The 23,837-nt window shown below is 33.5% G+C and overlaps 1 protein-coding gene across 5 annotated transcripts in view; it reads right to left on the minus strand.

Moving 5' to 3' along the window:
* Positions 1–4,078: 4,078 nt before the first annotated feature.
* Crppa (CDP-L-ribitol pyrophosphorylase A) overlaps positions 4,079–23,837 on the minus strand; it is a 332,294-nt gene continuing 312,535 nt past the window's right edge. For all 5 annotated transcript variants that reach the window (XM_046463642.2, XM_046463640.2, XM_046463641.2 and 2 more), the window contains one exon: positions 4,079–7,223. In XM_046463642.2, the coding sequence (XP_046319598.1) occupies positions 7,119–7,223 (105 nt within the window). In that variant the 3' untranslated portion in view covers positions 4,079–7,118. The remainder of the gene's footprint in view (positions 7,224–23,837) is intronic.

Here is a 23,837-nt window from a genome sequence, read left to right on the forward strand (position 1 = left end):
TTAAAAAAATGGATTCATCTACACTGTCAATGAGAATTGTAAATTATGTAGAATTGATATAAACGTTATCTATATGCACCAGATGTATTTATCTGTATTTTCCCACTTGCACAAAGACACCTAGTCTCTAGAAGTTCTTCTTGTACAAATTCACATTGTAATTGTTTTAGAACAACTCTTTCAAGAAAATGTGCACAGGATAATTATATACTTTTTTTTTTCTGTTTCTCTCTACACACACAAAAAAAAAAAACTAAAAAAAGTTAAACTTTTAGATTGTCTTTCTTAAGAAGGAGTTTTATATTTAAGGTTTAGCAATAGGTCAAATGTAATGAAAAGACAAGAGAATGTCAATTACTCCTTCTCTCTTCCAACATGGTTTTCAGTTCATGTGCTGAGAATGACAGTTCCAAACTACTGCAGGAAAACAGCTCGAGAGGGAAAATCTCCAATTCTTCAAATTTGTCCTTTATCAATTGATTCATGAAGTTAGATTAGTGACAAATAATTACATATTATAAAATTTCAGTGTGCCAAGAGTATAAAACTAGCTTCAAAATTTAATATTTGTTTGATATTAAGAAACAATTAAAAGTTAGTAAAATAAAATTCCATTTAGGCAATACCCATAACTTTGGGAAAGAGTAGCAGTATGCATAACTGCATAATTAACCCAGATCTTTTAATATTCATTAAGATTCACAAACCAGAGCTAAGAACAGTTGGTTTGCAGTTGTCCCTTCTTGCTATAATACCACATTGCATTTCTCTTAAATTTATGATTTATGGAAGAACTTACAGTTATTCCCACGGGGATCCTCAAAACTTAAATTTGTTTACGTATTCTGGCTTCTTTCCAGATGTATGTGAACAGCAACTGATCCAAGAAACAAACAGGCGGAAATGTCTTTTTGAATAGCATTCCTTTACCATCAGGTCACACATACCTCCATTCAGTAAAACATGCCACCAAATTCCTGAGCTGGGCAGTTCAATAATGCATTTTTAAAACTCAGGTGGGATTAAAGAGAATGATTTTCTATTTAAACAAAAAAAGAAAAAGGAACTATGAACTTAATAGGGTCTTAAAAACACACACAGGATGGGGAAAAAATTCTTCCAAACTATTGAAGAAAATTAGTAACACACAGATTTTATCATCTATTTCCTCCTCCTCAAAGGAATGTTTTGTTATCCAGACTGAAGAGCTTGCTTTCAACAAAATTAAGGGCTCAGATGTAAAGAATAGAAAAGGAAAAAAATAAAATAAAAACGGAACAAACCAATACACCAACCAATTTCAATAGCTCATTTCATAATGAGATAGAACAAAGAACATACTGGATAGCTCCAAAATGGCAGAGTTCCAGAAACCTCATTCAGTTAATCTACTAGACGCTTTGCCAAACTTTATCCAAATAACCCAATTATGACAGACGAGTGGAAATTCTTACAAAATTGGCCCCCATGTGGAATCTCCAACTATGTTTCCACTCAGGTCAAAAGATTCAAAGGAGTGTCTTTTGGAAGCTTTTGCCTTTGGGTTCAACTGCAATTTTGTCAAATGTAGAATGAAGGGATACATCCAGGTAAAATTCTAGACGTAGACTTATGTCACATTTTTTAAAGCATAGCAATAGTCCGGTATTTTTAATACAATTTCCTAAAATATTATCCAAAGTAAAGATCAGTCTGGCTTCCAGTGTACTGTGTAATGAGCCTATCTCTGCATCTGCTTTTTTGCAATTGTTATATCACAAGGTCAATAGAGACCTACCTCAGAGAAACCCTGTGAGGGATTAATTAAGATTACATTGGAAGAAAAAATTGTATTAGACAAGCCAGGCTTCATCTATGCTGCTAAATAGGCCCAGATGTTTTAGCAACTGACAGATTATTTGGTAGCATCCTCACTAAATAGAAAATTAATTTGCATAATGCATTTCAGCTGCAAGGCATTTATAAAAATCAAAGAATACAATGTTTCAGATGGGAAGGGAAAAAACAATCTGGCTCCACTCTGGCCTTGCTCATCCTACTGGCCACCATTCACTCAAAATTGTTCCTATAGAGCAAACATGGTGATTAAGAATTTCATGGCTAAAAAAGACTTTATACTTTTTCATTCCTCAGTACTTCTCTAGATCTTCCTTACTCCTGTAAAAAAGGCGAATTTCAACTTTTTTCATGCCTTGTTGTACTGCTGAGGCATAAGTACAGTCTGGAATTCTTGTTTATCACGAGAATACTTGCTTCCAGTTTTCATCTTCCACTTGTGTTATCCAAAAATAACTGATCTTCATCGCCTAAGGAACTACCAACAACTTTAGAGCTTATAGAAATGACATTAATAATCTTATGTGGGTATGGGTATCAGCCTTTGTTAATTTCACATGAAGATCCAAGGATGTTCTGAAATTTGTAGACTGGGGTGGAGATAGTCAAAGGAAAGGAATAAAGAAATACTGAATACTGAGTTGTATTCATTTTATTTCTTTTGTTAGTAAATAAAAACATTGAGATCTATCTTTGAAAGCCTTTCTTTAAGGAATCTTAAAATAGTATTTTTGCAATATCATATAGCTTAGTATTTAGGAATATTAGCTTTGAGGCCATATAATCAAATTTGATTACCCTTTCTACCACTTACTACTTGCGTGATTCTGAATTAGTAACTTGTGTTGTTTATGTGTTGGTTTCCTCGTGTTTTGTTTTGTTTTTGAGATGGGTTTTCACTGCATTCAGGCTGGTCTCAAACTCCTGGCTCCAGCAATCCTCCTGCTTTAGTATCCTGAGTTGCAAGGACGACAGGCATTTACTCTTCCTTTTTAAATGATGATAAGTGTACTACCTAGAACACAAGGGTATTATTAAGAATAACATGTATTAGCATGTTCATAGAAAGCAATGAGAACAGTTTTTGGAATACATTAAGTAATCATTCAATAAGTGTTAATTATTTTAAATACCCATAATTTCAACTCAGGATCACTTCATAGCCCAAAAATTTCACCTCTTTTGAAAACTTTTCTAAAACATTCAGGCCCATTTTTCTCTTTTAGAAGCTACTAAATATTGAATTTACTGTCATGTAAACTAAAAATAACCAATTTTAAAAACAAGGAAAAAAACTTACTAAATATTGAGATATCCTCAGAACCTTCCTGTACTTTGGGGTCATTGCTCTAATAATTCTCCTACAAGTACTCTGTTTTAGCAAAATGTGCGTCTCCAGACACTTCCTATACCTGTGGGGACATATAAACCACAGATTACCATAAATTTTCTTTCCTTGATTAACAAAGGGTGTAATAAGACTGAGTCCTCGCCAAGCGAGGTGGTACACGCCTGTAATCCCAGCAGCTGGGGAGGCTGAAGCAGGAGGATCATGGTTCAAGGTCAGTGTGAGCAATTCAGAGAGACTCCTGGTCTTTAAATAAATACAAAAAAGGGCTAGGGATGTGGCTCAGTGGTGAAGCATCTCAGGGTTCAATCCCCGGTACCAAGAAAAAAAGAAAAAAGACTCAGTCCTCAGTACTAGCAAAAACAAACAAGCACATTTATTTAACTCAGGTGTCTGCTGGAGGTCCACTGAACTGAGCAAGGTGGCTCTGCTGATCTCAGCTGGGCTCTCCAGCCATGTGTGGTTAGTTGGAGGCCAGTTGGCCCAGGTGCTCCACCCAGGTGCTCCTCTTTCTGCAGCAGCAGGCTAGGCTGGTGTTCTTCTCACTATGGTGGCAGAAGTGTAAGAAAACAAGCCAAATGCATGCAGTATTTTGAAATTTAGCTACAAGTTTAGTTTAGTAAGTAGCACGCCGTCATTTCTGACTCACTCCATGGGTCAAAACAGTTCTCACAATGAATCCCAAAGTCAAGAGGTAATCACATAATCCTCCAGAGGAAGGAAAGGGGAGGACAAGAGTGCTTCTGAACAATAACACTCACCAAAGATGTCATGAAGTGAGTACAGTACTCTTTTCTCCTGAGCTCAAATATAACTCTTGTATATTTAGTAGCCACTAAAATATAGCTGCTAGGAAACATGATAAAAATGACGGAAAGAAGAAAGAGATCTAACTTACACTTCTGGTTTATAATTTTTTATTATTTTACAATTTTAAACTATTTTTTAACAGAACAGTAGATTGGGACTCCAAATTCTAGCTTTCCAAACACTACTGTATTTTTGAGAGCATGATATTTGTTGTGACTAAATTTGAATAAATATGTACACATTAAAAATGAGCAAATGTCATTAGATTTAAAAATATAAATAATTTGTCAATTATTTCTGTGTTGTTTTGAAGAGAGAACATATTTAGAATCTTTATTAGTTTTTTTTTTACTTTTCATATTAAAAATATGCATACATTTTTCAGTTTTTAAACTAACATGTATAAGAATGTATACAAAATGGTACAATGCTAACCACCACCATCTACATAGCCACTTCTAAAGTCATGCTAGCAAAGTAAAATTTTTTTTTTCATTTATTCTACTTATTTCCAAAATGAAGTTTTAAAATGACTTCAGTCTTTCTTCCAAATGGGTTCTAATGGTTCAGTTAAAATGTTATCATTTATCCTTCCATAAATCCACAATTAGTTTCAACATTAGAACAGAATGAAATTTACACATTTTTAATAGAAAATGTTCTACAATTTTATCTTTAAATGATGATTACTTATATATGTGAAGTAAAATTTCACAGTGACAATATAGTAGAATCAAAAAAGAATTTTACTGTTAAACCAATGCAAAAATGCTTAAAATGGCTGCAATAACAATGGCTCTGACGGGATGTAGAAGTCTGACTTTTACCTGTAGATGGGTATACTTGCATTACCTCTAAATTGAACACATTAATGGGGAGGAAGAAACCTACTACCTCTTTCCAATACAAGATGGTATTGCTCTGGCTTGAATTCCTAAGAAAGTGAATTTCATTTAACTAAGTAGCATACATTTACAAATAAAAGTCTTTCCACAAAACTTCCCACAACTAGAAGCAATTAAAGCAATCCTAAGGCATAACTACTATTCTTTTTTTAAGCAGTCTTGGAAAATAGAAACTGGACAGGTTTTAATTACAGTAATTAAATTTATAAAGCATTGATAAAAACATAACTGCAATGTTACTTGTTTATCTCTTAACAATCAATAAAATAATTTATCTTTACATATTAGCCAATAAGTCTCTCTATCCCTTAACTCCTGCCTACCATATACTGGAAAGGTGGCTTGGAAGCCAGAAGCCCCAGGACTTCCATCTGGTTATTGGTCAGAGGAGTCTCCCAGTTTTGTCTATTCCTAGATGCTCACTCCAAGATTCTGACATTCTGATGTACATGTCACAACCTCTCTTTTGGAAGTCTTTGCCAGGAGTCATTGTTATGCTTGGATATAAGTTAAAATGTATGTCATTCTGAGTTTAAGCCCTGCCTCCTTTACAATGGAGCCCCATGACATTGGGCAAGGTAATTAAGATGCCTGAACCCCAACTTTCTCATCTGAACAGTGAAAGCAGAGGGGGGTGAAAATGGGAGGTGGGTGGGTCTCGCTCTTTTTAATTTTCAATGTTGTGGATCACAGACTGCGCCAGATAAATCTGTGCCTGATATCATAGTCCCTTTGTTGAGATCTATGTTGCCAGAGCTAGCACCTTGGACAGTAAGGTGACTATGCTGTACTGCAGACACAGGTAATGCTTCCCCCCTTCTGCCTTTCTGAGCATTTTCAAGGTCTTAAAACATGTTCTCTGAAGACTTCAACAGGCACAGGGTGTGGCCCTTTGCTGCTGCTGCTCCTCTCATCACAGTTATCACCTCCAAAGGGACACAGATGTTCTAGCCAAACCTACACATTGCCCACATACTTCACTCTAAACAGTGTGAGTTAACTGATTTGTGTCTCCTAACATCCCTAGAGAAAGGAAAAGTGGTGAGACCAGGCAAATAGATCCAACCTACATTCAAACAATCCTTTTCATTTAGGAGAATGAATTACAATAATTATTCCATGCCCATTATAATCTACTCATGATTATTTAAATGTAAAATATAAATTCAGTTACTATACTGATACTTGAGGAATACAGGGAAAAAAGAAATTTCACAAGGTTGATATTTTATCTTTTTGTCTATCTTTAGCTGAAAATAATTCATGCAAGTTGTATAATTTCCACATGCAACCTAAGAACTGGTATGATCTGATCTATTTTTTAAAAATAAATATATGTATAAAATAAAAGGCATTTTAATGATTATATGCACATAATTATTCAGTGTAAAGAAAGATATTAATATTCAAGACCTATATGTCAATAGAAATTAGAAAGAATAAGAACTTTGTTTAACAAGGAGGCAATATCTGAATTGAAAGAGTAACTAATTTGACTCTATGATGTGCTTTGCAAAAGGCTGCCAACCAGGAATGACTAAAAACACTGAACTTCTATGAAACCTTCCAGACATTTAAATGTACTCAGAAAAATGAGATTCATTTAAAAAATGTAAATCAAAATTACATTTCATAAACCAAAGAGGTTACAAAATTTAAAAATAATAGAAAAGCAGGAGGAGATTGCCTCTCCTTTAGAGATATAGAGGAACGGAAGGCAAATAGTGAAGAAAACTGAAACAGTTCTATTTCCTGTCACACACACACCCCTGCCTTTGTTCTGAAGGTGTGAAAAATATCAATATAACACAAAAAAGAAAAATATCAAATGGTGAAAAGACAATTTTAATAAATTGAGAAGTCTAAAGACTTATTTATCAGCTTCAATATAGTATGATTAATAAACAGAATTAAGATAATCACTGAAGCTTTCTAAATTCTCATTCCTAGAAGGTTCATTATTTCAACTTGACCTTTCAGCCTTTGTTATTTTCTACCATGTACTCTTTCCTGGTTCAGGCAATTTATATTTGACACGCACAATTTCACAGAGAGCAACTCTTATCCACTTTTAGAATCAAAGCATCACATACTATAAATCACAAGATATAGAAAATATTCTATCACATATAAGGGGGAGAAGGGAAGGGGATAAAACACAACACAGATACTTAAACAAATTAAGCAAATATTTTTGGAGGCCTAATATCCTGTCATCTTCATGCTACCAGCAGCTGGCCAATGAGTGCAGAATTTCTTTCTTTAATTAAGGCAGCAATAATGATGGCACCTTGCCTTAAACTCTCCTGTAGCTTCTGCTCATCCTGAAAATAAGTAAAACAATAATTATTTCAGTACAAAAAACATGACATACATTAAATGTGATAAGGAGCCACTTTGCAAGATCTGCTGCTGTATGGACTTGGAATTTATAACCCTGAACTTTGCTAACTGGCATAAACTCAGTCCCCTAAATAAAGGGGAAGTGCTTTTGCAATTGCTTTTCATTACAGACAATATATATCTGCTAAAGATATAAAGAAAAATACTGATACAATTTCAAATGCTAACAGAAACAAGATTATTTTCGCCTAATCCAATTTCTGACCAATTTTGGCTCTCCACTGAAGTGTGAATATTTCCTCAATGATGCAAGTGTTTCCTTCTCTTATTTCTGAGTGTTCTCCAACTTGGTTATGAACTGTCTGTGAGTACTGGCGTGGGGAAAAACCTGTTGTTTGTGAAGTAAGGATCAGGAAAAATCATGAAATTATCTCACAAGTTGCCAAGATGTGGTTTTACCATTGAAATTATATTGCTTGTGAAAATCTGTTTATTCTAACTATTTAGGCTTCCTGAATGTATGAAGATTATAATGTGAATGAAAAGGGAAAGTGGAGACAAAACTAGTAACTTTAAGATCTCTACCTTATGAACTGTTATGTATTTTTTAAACAGGTATGGATATGGTAGTCCATCTATGAACTCTGGTGTCATCCTTAATACCCTAACCCAACATCCAATAGATCCTTACCATCTATTGCATCTACTTCCTACCACTTTTTTCCTCTTTGCTCATAAGGATATGGTATTAAGGAGGACGACACTCCAACTACCACTGCCAGCAGAACAACTCTGTCCTCAGTTACAGGAACAGTCTCATAACAGTCTCTCTGGAGATGGGCCGTCTTCTATCCCCATTCTCATGAAGCAGTCAAAATACTTATTTTAAAATGTATTTTAAGTGATTTTAAATTTTAAAATTACATTACTCTCCCACCTAAAATCCCTTGAAGGCTAACTTTTAGCCTCAGGAAAAAGTCTAATTCCTCTATCTGCTAATGAAACATCTATTATCCTTTCAACTTCTTGCCACAACTTTAAATCATTCCATTCTCTAAGCCACATAGGACTATTTAAAACTGCCAACACAAACGATTTTTCTGAGCTTGCATCCCTCTGCACCAGCTGATTCTTTTGCCATAAAAGCTTTCTAGCAACCCCCTTAGCTTGGCTAACCTAATTACTCTTTGTGGTTCAATTCAGGTATCTCTGACTCCTAAAATCTTTTCTGCCTCTTATCCTACAGCCCAGTTTGGGTGAGGTGACTGTTTCCACAGCTGCAAATTCCTCTAGCATACTGCATTTTAAGTCTTTTTAGTTGGCCACTTATTCCACCAGATGATGATTGTGTAATGTAAAGAATTTTTCATTTTATCTCTGAATATGGAACACTTTAGCTCAATGCCTAACACATGGTTGCACTCCATAAATTATGAGAAATCCAAAGCAAAGAAGGCTCTGACTATGATAGAGATATCATCGCTCTTTCAGTTTAACTCATATGTTGACATTGACTGCTGTTTCTTACTATGTTTACTCCTATTTGCATATTTAGCTTGAAGCCTGGCAATAGCACTGAGAAAAATTATTTCTTGAAGCCTCACCACCAGGACCATGCCTCCACCAACTCTGGCTCTGGGTTCTTTATCTATGAGGATGATGGTGAGAGGTCACCTCTGCTTGAGCTGTTCGGTCCCATCAATTTCCCCAGTCGCTGACTGGGGATGTAGCTCAGTGGTCAAGTCCTTGCCTAACACATGCAAGGCCCTAGCTTCAATCCCCAGTAGTGTAAAAAAAAAAAAATCCATCAATTCATCCCTGAGTAGAACTGTGAAGACCCACAGTGGCTGAACAGTGGGTTATTTTGTTTCTTGCAATTTGTTTTTATGTGACATTTCAATATTGGATTTAAAATATTTTTCTGGTTTCCAGAATATCACAAGTCCTAAATCACATATAAACAAATCATTGTAAAGTTAAGAATGTTTGGTCTTAAAATATTACATGCATATATTGAAGTAGATATCATCCATGTCACATCATTCATAAACATACAAAAAAGTATTCTGAACCCGAACGAAATGCAACCTATTGGCATGTATTTGTTATATTTGATCAATTAACTACAGTGTGGGAGGGTCTATAATTCACATTTACTCTCTAGTCTCATTTATTAAATTGATAACACAGATAATAATAATTAAGCTTTCCTCTTTGGGAACGATCAAGAATATAAACAATAATAAATGCTAGCAAGGTTGTGGAGAAAAAGGAACACTTGTACATTGTTAGTGGAACTGCAGATGAGTATAACCACTCTGGTAATCAGTATGGAGATTCCTCAAAACACTAGGGATGGAACAACCATATGACCCAGATATCTCATTCCTTGGTATTTTCCTAAAAGATCTAAGATTGGCACATTATAGAGATACGCACACCTCAATGTTTATAGTTTCACAATTTACAGTAGCTAAATTATGGATTCAAACCAGGTCCCCATGAACAGATGAATAGATTAAGAAATTGTGATACATACATATACATACACACACACACACACACACACACACACAATGGAGTTCTACTCAGCCATAAAGATGAATGAAATTATGGCACCTGCCAGTAAATGGATGGAAATGAAGAATATTATGTTAAGTGAAATAAGCCAAAATCAACTTAAAGGTTAAATGTATTCTCTCATATGAGGAAACTAGATTAAAAAATAAAGGAAAGGGGGAGGGAAGGATAGGACATTATAAAGATATAGGGAAGATCAGCAGTGTAGAAAAAGAAAATTGAGAAGCAGAAAGGAGGGATGGGAAAGGGGATAAATCTTTAAAGTTCTTTAAAACATCATGTTATGTGCACATAAATATACCACAGGGAATTTCACTGTTACGCACAAGTAAAAAGAACCAATCAAATATAAATAAATATGAGCAAAAGGAAGTCTAGTCGAATAAGGAGAAGGGAAGAGGGAGGAAAAGGGGAATCAAATTCCATGCATGTATGAGTTTGTTGGAAAGAACCCAACTACTATGTGTAACTACAAAACTCTAATTAAAAAAAAAGTCTATTTCTATAGCTCTTTTGAAACCAGTTTATACTTGTCATTATGAAAGCAGCACAATAACAAATGAAGAAATTAAGTGTTTAAAATCTGGGTATTAGCAAAATCATATTTCTATAACAGAATAAATCTTATCTGCTCATTTAGACAGCTCTATAACACACATTTTAGTTAATAACTTAAGATGTTCTATTAAAGATTAATTTATTTCTGCAATTTTTATAGGCTTTATTTTGAAAGATTCAGTGAGAAGACTCTATGCCATTCCACTGATTGTTTTTCCGTTTTGCCTGAACTCATTCGATTATTATTTTCTCCTTAAAAATCTGGGAATTTAAAAATTGATTGGACAACATGGTAACACACACACATACTCAGAAAATTCTATTATGCACAAAGATGCATAATTTATAAATTGTTAAACTCATCTTAAAACTCCTTCTCTTGATAACATAGAAAAATGCAAAGTCAAATGTTTCTCTTAAAAAAGCATTTTTCTAATGACTGGTGAAGTTAAGCATTTTGCTCATATACCTATTAAAGGCAAACCAAAACCACATTGAGATGTCATCTCATTCCAGATAGAAGGGCTATTATCAAAAAGGCAAAAGAAAAACAAATGTGGGCAAAGAAGTGAAGTACAGGAGACCCTTTCACACTGTTTGTGGGAAGGTAAATTAGTACAGCCATTATGAAAAACAGTATGGAGGTTCCTCAAAATATTAAAAATAGAACTGACTTCCAATAGTCCAACTACTAGCTATATATCCTAAGGAAATAAAATCATTATCTTGAACAGACATCTACTGTTCTATGTTCATTATAGCAATATTCAGAATCACCAAAATACAAAATCAGACTAAGAGTCCCTCAGTGAATGAATGGAAAAGAAAATGCCTTATATTTACATGATAGAATAGTAGAAAGAATGAATTCCTGTCATTTCCAACAACATGGATGAACCTAGAGAACATAATGTTAAATGAAATAAACCAGGTACTTAAAGACAAATATTATATGATCTCACAGAAATACTCAGTATAAAAGTTTTAACCAGAGGCTTGGGTGGTTATAGAGTAGGGAAAAGAGGAAGATGTTGGTCAAAGACTATATAATTACAGTTAGGTAAGAGTGATTTATAAAATAACCCAGAATAGATAAATACATAGAGACAAAAACTCAGATATATAACTGAGCAGGCTTACGGGTAGAGGGAAAGCTTATGTGGGAAGTGAGAGAAATAGGGAATAACTACCATTAGTTATGAAGTTTCTTTCTTGGGTGATGATAATGTTCTAATCCTGATTTTGGTGATGGTTGTACATCTCTAAACAAATTAAAAACCATTAGATTTCCTGCTTTTAACGGGTAAATTATATGTGAATCATACTTCAAAAGTTGTTTTTTGAAAAGTATGTATTGCTGCAAATGGATATGCAAAATATAAGTTGTTTGAATCCTTGAGGATGGTGGGGAGCAGAGGATACATGATTGAAAAATGAGAACATATAAAACATACTTCTTGGTGAGTTCCAAATATTTTAGAATAAAAGTGTTTAATATTAAACTAAGAAAATTAGGTCAGTATGAGCAATGAACAGTTATATTGGTAATATGCACTCTTGATATATGAAAATGACATTTTCTTTGATAGTCTTGCTCCAGTCAACCTTAGCCCCAGACTATGAGAAAAACATCAGATAGATTCCAGAGGGTGCTTCTCACACCCTCAACAAGTACTCCTAAAAACTGTCAATGTGGAAGCTGAAAAAAGCTAATCTGAAAGCAGAATAATGACTATTAGATATAGAAAGTGTGTATAGGAGGGGGGAGTAGAAAAGGGCAAGTTGACTGACCAATGCATGCTACACTTGTGTACAGAAATATCACACTGAATCCCATTAATACATACAATTCATATGTATTTAATATATTCATATGTATATAATATATTTAATATATTCATATGTACTTAATATATTTTAAATAAAAGCTAAAACACTGTTCAAGATCACCAAAAAGTCTGAAAAACTATCCTGGCCAACAGCCTAAGGAGCAAATTAAAAGTAAGGTGGTACACTAAATTAAAAAAACCCAGTAGATGAAACAAAGAAAATCTGAATAAATTAAGAACTGTTGATAATAATATACCAATGTTGGTTCATTGGCATTATAGGGGAAACCAGGTACAGGGTTCACAGAAACTCTATATCATCTTAGTTTTTCTGTAAATCTAAAATATTCTTTTTTAAAAAAGTAACTTTTTCTTGATAGTAGAAATGGTTATGTGTTAGAATTATAAAACTCACATTACAAAGGTTATTTGTGTGCACTTGCTCATTTGTATGTTCCTTGAATAAAATAGGATATTCCTTTAATAGATTATGAAACAGATAAAATGCTGGCATTCATACACCAAGTTTGACAATTTTAAGTGGACTTTGAGAAAATTATTGTTGTATTAGCTCTCTGTATTTTGGTTTGGATCTTAAATGTCCTCCAAAAGCCCATGTGATAAAGGCTTAGCTATTGGGAGGTGGCGGAACCTTCATGAGTCTGGGCTTGAGAGAAGGAAGTTAGGACATTGGGGGTGACAGTGGGACCTTGGCCACTGCTTCTTTTCCTCTCTGCTAACTGGCTGCCACAAGGTGATCAAGCCTTCTCTACCAAGTGCTTCTCATATTACATGAGGTAATATGTCACCACAGACATCATGGACTGAAACTGGGAGTCTTGATAAACCAACCTTTCCTCCTCTAAGATGTTTATCTTGGATCTTTGTTACAGGGACAGAAAGCTGACTGACACCACATATTCATCTAAAATTAGGATAATAGTATTACCTACCTCACAGCTGTTTTGTGTGTGTGTGTGTGTGTGTGATGAATTAGATGAGACACATAGTGAAGCACTCACACCTACTAAATATTCAATATTAACAAGTAATGAATATTATTTTTATAGGGTGTACTGACTTCAACTATGATAGAGAAGCTGATTAACATACACAACTATTACATCTGAAAAATTACTGATTGAGTTCTTGCATAGTAACAAAAGCCTGGTCTATAATCCTTGAAAGAAAAGCCTAGTAGCTAACATTCACAACAAATGATTTATTGAGATCATTTTTCCAAAAAACAAAGAAAAGAGACCAGAGAGAGAATAGGAAATGCCTTTGAGCATAAAAGATAGATTACAATTTTGAGTTGGCAAGATGGGCTGAATTTGTTCAATGTGCAAGTAATATCCCTGACAGGAAGCAGTTGCACAAAAGTCCTAATAATTTGCTAAAAATCCTCCTTTAGTCCTTGCTCAGCTCCTAACTCCATGTCCAGTTAAAGACTCAAATGAAGACTTGCAGAGAACAATGGCTGAGAGGCTGGAGAATTGAGCAGAGAATTCAAAGCTGCACTGGGCTGAGAAAGAAGAGATTAGATTTGAGTTTAGCTAGAATGAAGAGACCTTGGTGTACACCTACAGCTTCCAGTTGAGATCTCTGAAAGGCCATGACCTTGGCTTAGGAATAAAGGAAAAACTGAAGTGGACTTGCCCCAAGAAAGTAACAACTTCCACAGATCAAGGTGATCTCCGAGTAATACAATTGCCTGCAGGAACAAATTTTTATATTCTTTACTGGAAGCTAAAACAATCTAGAGTGTTTATGTTTTCTTACTAAAGTGTGGCATGGAACAAAACACTACTAAACAAGCAAACAAGCAGCAGGCAAAGAGACAGGGGAAAAAGGAACCCATAATTAAGAGAAAATGAATAATCAATTTAAACATATCCAGAAATGATATTCATTCTGGAATCAATATGCAAGGGTTTCAAAACAACTGTAATTCACATGCTAAAGAACAGAAGAAGAAATAAAAATGTTGATGAAAAGGGAAAATTAACATTTTGAACATAGAGTCTATAATAAGGAATATTTCTAAATTGTAAAAAATGAGACTTGAAATTAAGAATTATCTGGACAGGTTTAACAAGACACAGACAGAGTCAGAGAGTATTAGTGCTCCCAAAGACAGGTTAAAAACAACAATAATAACAAAAAGCCTGAGTCAAAGGACAGAAGACATACTGAATTTGTATCATAATCATTCTTATAGTGGCACATCAGTATCACAAGCATTTCAAGAAATGTGTTAAAAAGTAAATAAAAGCTACCCAAATTAAATTTACCAGCAGTTTATTCACTTTGATACTTCAGCAACTTTAATTTCCAGGGTTCAGGTTTCTCTCAATTTCAGTTCATTAGCTATGAAGAGCATAAACTGTAGAGACTGCATACCACTGTTTATGTATTCACACACAAAAAGCAAAAGAATGTATTTGTTGAATAAAATTAAAAACAACAACAACAACAACAGGAGGCTATTTAATGCTATAAGATGTACTAAGGTATGCATTTTTTTCTTAAGTTTAAATTATTGTCATGACTATCATTACTTGTTTAATCATCCTGTTCACTTCCTAATAATGTCAATATTTTTTAATTTCAAAAATTCAAAACTCTATCCTCTCATACAATAATAAAAATTTAACTTATAACTGAAAATACAGCATTAACTCTTTTTCTTGGTTACAACTATATTATAGCAAAAATAGACACGAGCTTAAAAGGGAATAAAGCATTCTCTGTAAGTAGTCAGTTTTCTGAAAATATGCAAAAGAAAAAATATCAAATGCTAAAAGAAATATTTCTGGATGATGAATTTTATGACATTTTTTTCTTTGTGCTTTGCTATATTTAAAAAATCTCCATAATGAATTTATTTTATGCTTCTCATGAGAAAAACAAATCATTTTAAATTTAGTTTTAAAGTTGTTTGGGCTCAGGAATTCAATTGGTTTTAGCATATAAAATAAAAAATATAAAACATTTTCCAAATTTCCAGAGAGCATTTCTCTTCAGAAATATGTTCAAAATCTATAAAAAGAAATATTTATTTTCTTAAAATTTCTAATCTTCAGTAAAAGGCCCCCAAAAGAATCATATTAAAAATCTATAAGTCTTAACCTTATATTGCATGAAATGTTATGAAAAATACTGTGGAAGTCAAGCTGAAAGTAACTAAAGATTTGTACTTAATTTTATTCAGCATCTACCAATAGTTCACTGAGACCTTAAAAAGTTTCTTAAAAGTTGGATTTTAAGAATATTAGGAAAAGTACCAAAAAGAAAAAAAAAACATAAAATGCTATTTTTAATGTTCTAGATCCTCAAACTAAGTTATTCAGGGTTAGAGTTTACTAAGAGTCTTACCTAGAGAAATACTAACTAAAAGTTTCTATCTCCTACACAATTTCAAGATGAAGTTCAAGATTAGGATGAAATATACAAGGTTAGATGAAAGATAAACAAAAGAAAATTCTAAGTTCAGTTATGTCTTAAACAAATAGGATACTTCTAAATGTAGTCATAGTGATTCTGTTTTGTCAGTGGAATCCTATATAGTACTTTGGTCTTTCATATGTTTTTATCATGACTTTATTGTAAATTGATGTCTTTATGTTGACTGTATCTGTTATCTTTAGCAAAGCAGTGTAGTCTGAATGTAGCAATTCTCAGGGGACTTCTAATCCTTTATCAAACTTTAAGCAAAGCAAGGAAAGTAGAGGTCCTTTAATTTGACAGGAGTTTGGGAATGACAGCAATACCTCAATAGCAGCTATTTTTTTTTTTTTAACCTCCTCTGCAGCTTCCTCCATGATGTTTGGACCAGTAACAGCTACAGTTCCAGAAGTAAATTACCAATAAGTCACAGTCTACAAATAAATATACCAGTTGTTGATATTCTATGATACTTGTGTTTTCACAGCTCCTTAGTAACGGTCCCTTTTAATTTTCTCAAAAGACAAGTTTTGAAGAAACTATTCCCAGAGGGAGCATTTATATTTTAAAGTATATTTTAAATATTAAATCTTGTCACTGTCTTATGCAAATGTTAAGTACTTAAAGAAGTGGAATTAGGCTGTTAAAATCCAATTTATGTAGATTTTATAGAATTCTGTCTAAAACAATAGTAGGAAGAACTATGATGCCATTGTTCTTCAAATCCTTATAGACACTTGAAAGGAAATTTTTAGAAATAATCATCCTCCATAGACATCACTCTTATAGAACACAATGCATTCTGTTAAAAGAACTATAAAGTTAAAATGTATGTGTATATATTTAGACTTCAGATGTTTCAGGAGATTACACAATCCTTCTGGAAGGGTAAACATTGCATTGTTTAAGCAAATTCCACACCTAACACCTAATTCAATTTCCATGAGTTACAAAATTCTGAAATTCAAATTGCTTACTGTTCAATACTAATATCAGTTTGTGATCTTGTTTTGGTAAACCCATGTGGATTTTTTTCTCTAAATGTTACAAAATTTCAAAGACACTAAATAAATTAAATATTTGCAGCTATATCTGTACATATGTAACCTTATTCATAAATGTGCAGTGTACACAAATCTTAAGTGGCAGACTTTATAAACTTCCAACCAAGCTTGTTAATGATCTTACAACAGTAATACTACTAATATTAAAAAATTTCTCTCATATCAGTATACACACACACACACACACACACACACACACAATTGATATGAGAGAAAAAAATTGTAGTGGTGACATACTGTCCCCTAGTGGCGATAAAAAGAAATGTTCAGTATTCCTCAATTTCTGAAATTTTCTGAAAGAAAAGTAATCACCTATTGATAGGGTTTGAGAAAAACAAAACAGTCCTCTCCAAATGAAAAGCATTTCCCCCATGCTCCTTTGAAACAACTGCCTCAAAAAAAATCAAGATAACACAATACTAGTGAAAATGTACTTGGATTTACTGATTAGCTATCATCATACAACAGTTTTAGTTTCCTTTAATCTCCAAGTCTAGCACAGGACCTGACAATACAATAGTTGCTCAATAAGTTTCCGTCAAATGAGCTAATTAGGAAAAAAGAATCAACCTGGGATGGATAAAACAGAAACAAGACCCTGGGAACAGAATTGATACTTTGCTGAGCAGAAACTGAAATTAGAAATAGTAAAAAATTAGTAAAAACCCAAACCCCCAAACCAGAGTATGCAACACAAGATTACAAATGGGGTAAAATGAGGGCAGCCAAAAGCACCAGACATCTGGTCTGAGGCCCAAGCAATTAATTATTGTATAAAATTTCTAGATCTGGAACTTATCAAACTATCATACTTTATTTTTTACAACATTATTTACAATATCAATTCTACAGCTTAATAAAGTTGAAAAAGTGGTCTCATAAACAATGTTCCTTTGAATTAGCAAAACTGTTTTGATCTTGTACAACTCACCCAACAGTTACCACATCCTACAAGTTTTCTATTGTGACACTCTCACCAGTTCATCAGTGGTACTCCAAACATGCTAAACCTCCATATATAGCATTCTATACCTAGATTTAGTAGAATGGCTTCTATTTGCCCCTGGCTACTGCTCTAAGATCACTAGAACAACTATTTTAAACCATATTATTTTCAGGATTTCATCTTAGCATTCAAAAGACCACACATAATCAACCTCATCCACCCTTCTAACTGCAATTCTCAAACCTGTACTATAAAGAATTCACTTTCTTAGCAATACTGGTTTGATCACTATTAACACCTCCAGAAAAATGGCTTCCAATTAATTATCTAATTTAGATTGCTTTCTAAGATCCAACTGTAACAGGGTCGCTTATGAAGTCATCTACTTAACCACACATCAGCAATTCATGTTGTTATAATTTTCCTCAAAATTCCTTAGTAATATTTTTATTAGTTTTGCATATTTACCCAAGTTATTTTTTCCACTAAAATGTACCAAAAGATAATTCTCCCAAGTTGTGTTCTAACCTCAAATAAAATACTATGTTCATACTATATATAATTAATAAATATTTACTAACTAGATTGATTATCTAATCCTATAAAGATCCAACTTTATAAACAACCATTAAAACATCTTTCAAACATTAAACATTTTAAAGAAATAATGTAAAATAAATAACATCCTAAAATGAGAAAAATCTGTATCTGTATTTGGAAACAGGAAAGGATGTCAAAAAACAAGGAATTTGTGCTGCATGATTTCCCCTCCTCTGAAAGAATATCTGGTCTTAGAAGTAAGCATAAGGGACTGAAAAACATATATTAATACCTCAATTCAAGGGAACAAGGGCAGATAACAAGGGAGACATCCTCTTACACAGGGTGACTTTATAAACAAACAAGCTACAATAGATATTGGTTGGCAATGGTTACTATTTTAGATAACATGATAAATGATACAAAGGCCAGAAAGCTTATTTAAAGCATTTATTAAGTGGATGTTAGGAGAATAACATTAATAATTTAACTGATGAAAGACTGGTTAAGTTTTGTTCCCATAAAATTTAGTTTCAAAGAGTTTTGGTTTTTTCTTTGCTTTTCTTTTTTTTTTTTTTGGTGTGTGTGTGTGTGTGTGTGTGTTAGTCAGCATTTCATTACTGTGACTTAGATACCTGACAAGAACAACTTAGAGGAGTAAGTTTATTTGGTTGCCGTTTCAGAGGTTCAGTCTATGGTAAGTCAACACCATTGCTCTGGACCCGAGTGAGGCAGAACATCATGATGGAAGGGTGTGGTAGAGAAAAGCAGTCTGCTCCTGATAGCCAGGAAGCAGAGAGGGAGAGCTTGAAGAGTCAGGTATAAAAGATAATTGCCAAAGGCACATCCCCAGTGAGCTACTTCTCCAGCCATGCCTCACCTGCCTACAGTTACCACCCAGTAATCAACTTAAATTATTAATTCACCAAATGGATGAAACTACTCATGAGGTTACAGCTATCATTATCTAATCCTTTGAATATTGCTACATTGTCTCATACATGAGCTTTTGGGAAACACCTCAACCCAAAACATAAGAGCTTATTTGGGTTTTGTTTGCTTGTTTTGTTTGTTTTGTTTTGTTTTGTTTTGTTTAATGTGCTGGGGACTGAACCCAGAGCCTTGCACTATAGGTCAGTGCTCTACCATGAGCTATATCCCCCAGATATTAGTATCAAATTTTTAGTTAGAAATTTAATGCAATAAAAAGGAACTCAAATGGGAAATGGACCCATTCAAATATACGTACTTGGTAGAAAAATGGAGAGGGGGAGGGGAGGCAATAAAGTGTGTGTTGGGGGAATTATTGATAGAGATTTGTGTTCAATTATTAAAGAAAAGACCTGTGGTTAATGATCATTAGACTCTCTGAGTGCTGGCTAAATGGGTTGGAAATTAGTATGCAAAGTCTCCAAGTTTCACAAAAACAAACAACAAAAAAAGTGTTTACCACTGTATTAAAAACTTTAATTATTTTCCAAAAGAAAGATGTGAATTTCCACCTGTACAAAGAATTTTGTTATGAGTAGACTGATGCCAATTTTTGTCTTAGCTGGCAAAAAAAAAAAAAAGAAAGAAAAACAAGTAAATAAATAAAAACAAAATACTACACTGGCAAAGTTCCTTCTGTAATTCTATAATGGAGAGCAGAAACAATCCTTTTTCAAGGTTACATATGGTAGAATTAGTGTCTGCAGAGCTTCTTCCTAATTAAGAGGTAGAGATAAAATCAGCAGATACATGAGACAATTATCTAGGTGGAAAGAACTTTCTGGAATAATCAGAATTAAATAACTCTCTAGAAAACAATGATTTTGAGTGCAACAATAAAATTTGTTAGATATTTATTTTCATTCTTAAAGATAAAAGAAGATGCTTCAAAAAATGGAAACAAAGTAGGGATAATCTGATGCAGGAAAGACTGAATGTAGATATTAAATAAATGTATCTTGAATTTAAAAACCTTATTCAAGATAATAAAAAATTGAATTATACAAACACAAGCCAGACTTGAAAATATCTGGAACTCAGAAGAATAAACAGTGAAAACACTGAGAGAAAAGTATAAGTGACAAAACCAAATTATTTAAGGGAAGCCTGGGAAGCTTAAAATGTTTCCTTCAATATTTTGAAAATATTATGAAAATCATTATAATTATGAAGGGGAAAACACAGAGTTAAATTAAGGTAAGCATCTGCAGAGAGATACCATTTAGTATCTTGCAAAATTAGTGAAAGAACAACAAAAAGAAGCCATACTCAGAGGATATGTCATATTTAAAGATAGAAAATTTAACAGCCTCCAGCAGACAATATAGATTATTTTCAACAGACAAGATGGCTGATGCATAACTTCTCTAAAATGCTAAAAAACAGAAAATAGATCAAAGGAAAAGACTGTGAACTAAAAATCCTAGCTGTGAGATCAACAAAAATGTAGATGCAGCGATATGTAAAAGGACCATGAAGGCATACTGATTCATGGAGCCTTTCTTTAAAAAGGAGCATACTTAAAAACTTTACACCATTAAATGATGAAATAAGTATGGCAGGAAAACGCTGTTATTCATTCAATGTCTATATTTCAGAAACCTCCCTAATGCCAGGCTCTATGTATGGCTATATGAACAGACAGACATAATTCTTTTTCCTATGGAATATGTAACTCAGGCAAGTCAGACAAATATAGAAACAAACATGCTCATAATTATAAACTATAAATAAACCATGAGACCAATTATACATAAAAATAAATCCAGCATTAGAATTTTCAGACATAAAAACTTTAAAACTATGTAATATGTTTAGATATAAAATAAAAAGCAAGTCTTTCAAACATACCTAGATTACAAACATCTCAAACATAAAGTCTCTCAAATATGTATAGATTTGAACATTAAAATAAAATTTTACATATTAAAAACACTGTTGAATTTTAGAAAAAAAACTCAAAGGATGGATCAGACATTAAATTAGATATAGCTGGAGAGAGAATTACTGAAACTGAAGACAGAATTAAGGAAATTACCTAAAATGAATATGCAGTGGAAAATGTAAAAGGAGGTAAAGAAGTTTGGAAGATATACTAATGTTTAACATATATTTAATCAGAATCTCCAAAAGGGAGAATAGAAGACAATGAGGAAAAATAATAAAGGAGAATGGGTCTAAAATTTTCTATAAGTATAGAACACATGGATTCATTCACAAAGGAAACCTAGTGAGTCTCAAAGTAGATAAAAAGGAAAATTTTTAAAAAGGAAAACTTTGGAGCACTAAATTAAATAGAACCTTAAAGTGGATAGAAAGAACATATCTATAGATGACAATTTAAGTCTAAAAACATTTTTTACTACAATGACAGAAAGAACAAAATGACATTTTTGAAGTGCTAAAAGCAAAATGCAAAAAATAACCCCTCCAAATGCTATAGAATTAGAATGTTTAGACATACCCCCCATGTGCAAACTATTTTTCAAGAATGAAGATAAAATACATGTTCCCTCAGATTAACGTAACATTGGAGCTCACACATAAAAATCCTACTGGCTAAATGATGTACCTCAGGTAGAAGGAAAAAAAGTCTCAAAAGTCTAAGAGAAAACCATGGCAAATAAAAAAAAATAGCTTTAAAATAACCATGTAAATGTAAAAACAATCAGTCTCCAGAAAAAAATTAAAATACAATCTAAATATAGAAGATATTTAAAAGAACAAGATAAAAATACTGGATAAGAACAGTAGCATAAAAGGTGGGAGTTGAGTGAATAAACTTAAAATGACCTAACACTGAATAAAGATTTGAGAACGTGACTAAAATACTATCTTTAAATTGTCATATAAACATGCAAAGTGAAATTTAAAAAGATCTACTAAATGTCTAAAAATAGGATGTAAAACTTCTAAAAAAGGAGAAAAAAATGGAATAAAAACCACTAGGGGCTTGCAGGTAGCTAAAGCCAGTGGGGTTTCTCAAAATGAGAGGAGGAGGGAGAGAAGGAGAGGGAGAAAGGGAGAGGGAGAGAGGAAGGGGGAGAGGGGGGGGGAGGGAAGGAGAGAGAAAGGGAGAGAGGGAGAGAGGGAGGGAGGGAGAGAGGGAGGGAGGGAGGGAGGGAGAGAGGGGGAGAGGGAGGGAGGGAGAGAGGGGGAGAAGAGAGGAGGGGAGGGGACTGGAGGGGAGGAGAGGAGAGGGAGAGAGAAACACCCAATGTTAATGAGCCCTTATATTCCTGCGCTGTCAGACATTTTTGCAGCTAAAGCAGTCTGAAAGAAACATGGACAGAAGGATGAAGGGGCTATTTGGGTATAAAACTGATCTAAACTCACCACTCAAAAAGGTAAGCCTGACTGAAGTGTGAAGACACAAAAAAGTCTGATTGTGTAACCAGAAGAACTGATCTACACTTGATTTTAAGTGGCAGCCTACTCCTGGGAGAGAGCAGCACACAAGTAGAGAAAAAAAAAATCTATGGCAATTGAATATTGAAAGGGAAAAGAACCAAAAGGAAAAATAATTAGGGTCCTGAGATACAAAAGAGAACTAAACATAGGAGGACACATAACTCCCTCCAACATTAAGACAAATTACCTTCAACACCTGCATATTGCTACACTGACAGAAGAGGGCAGCATTGATTTAGGTATAGGTAAATTAGGCAACTCCACAAAAAATAAATGGGAAATAACTGAATCATAGTATTTCACAAAAAAGAAAAAAAAAAAAAAGATTCGACCACCCTCTCACCCAAGAAGGGGACTACAAAGCAGAAGACTGAAAAGCATTTTTACATAGTTCTGACTATCACAAACATTCTAGTTTCACATACTCTGAAATAAATATCAATAAACAATTAGATTGCACAGGAGTTGAGAGTGATCCAAAATGGATTATAAACATCATCAACTGAACTGAATTATTTTATAAATAGCCAGACTGAAGAAGGTGGCAAGAAAATAATCAAATTTAGAAAATTGTACTTTTATTCTATCCTGTAGGAGTTGCATACAAGTATTATCCTCTAGTAAATTTGTCTTCCCAGAGGTATGGGCTATCAATTCTGAAATTACACTTCTGTGTATTCTAGGTTGAACAAGTAAGAAAACAAACTTTGAGGAATAAGTCTATATATAAGGGAAGGAGGATGCTAGAAAGATCCCATGATGTTGCATTGTGGAAATAAAGATGTTAGGGTAAACTCATTTTCTTAATTTAGAATATATATTACATAAAAATATACACATGGATATAGAAAGAGATGACTATATTTCTGTATGTAAAAATACATACAATTCCTAGTTCTATCCACTGAAAGGGAATACAAATAATGGCACACTAGGAACAGTAAGCACTCTTAGTGCTCAGATCATGGTTTCTAAATACCATCTTTTAATAAAAGAAATGTGGGCTTAGAGAAATTGCTGATTCCAAGGATAAGCAAGGGAAAGGACAAGATGTGAATTATCTCTTGGTGCCAGAAAGTAAGGAAGTGTTCAAAATTTGATGAAGGCATTGCAAAAACAATAGAAACGGCCAACAAAGGACCTCACAATAGTTAAATCTGTGAAAACTGGAACAAAATAACACTAAAAAGTAAAATCTATAAAATACCCACAAGTTCATTGAGGAAAGAA

This window comes from Marmota monax, unplaced genomic scaffold, assembly GCF_021218885.2.
Source record: "Marmota monax isolate L192 unplaced genomic scaffold, Marmota_monax_Labrador192_F-V1.1 WCK01_AAM20220418_F8-fsc00057, whole genome shotgun sequence".
Lineage (NCBI taxonomy): Eukaryota > Metazoa > Chordata > Mammalia > Rodentia > Sciuridae > Marmota > Marmota monax.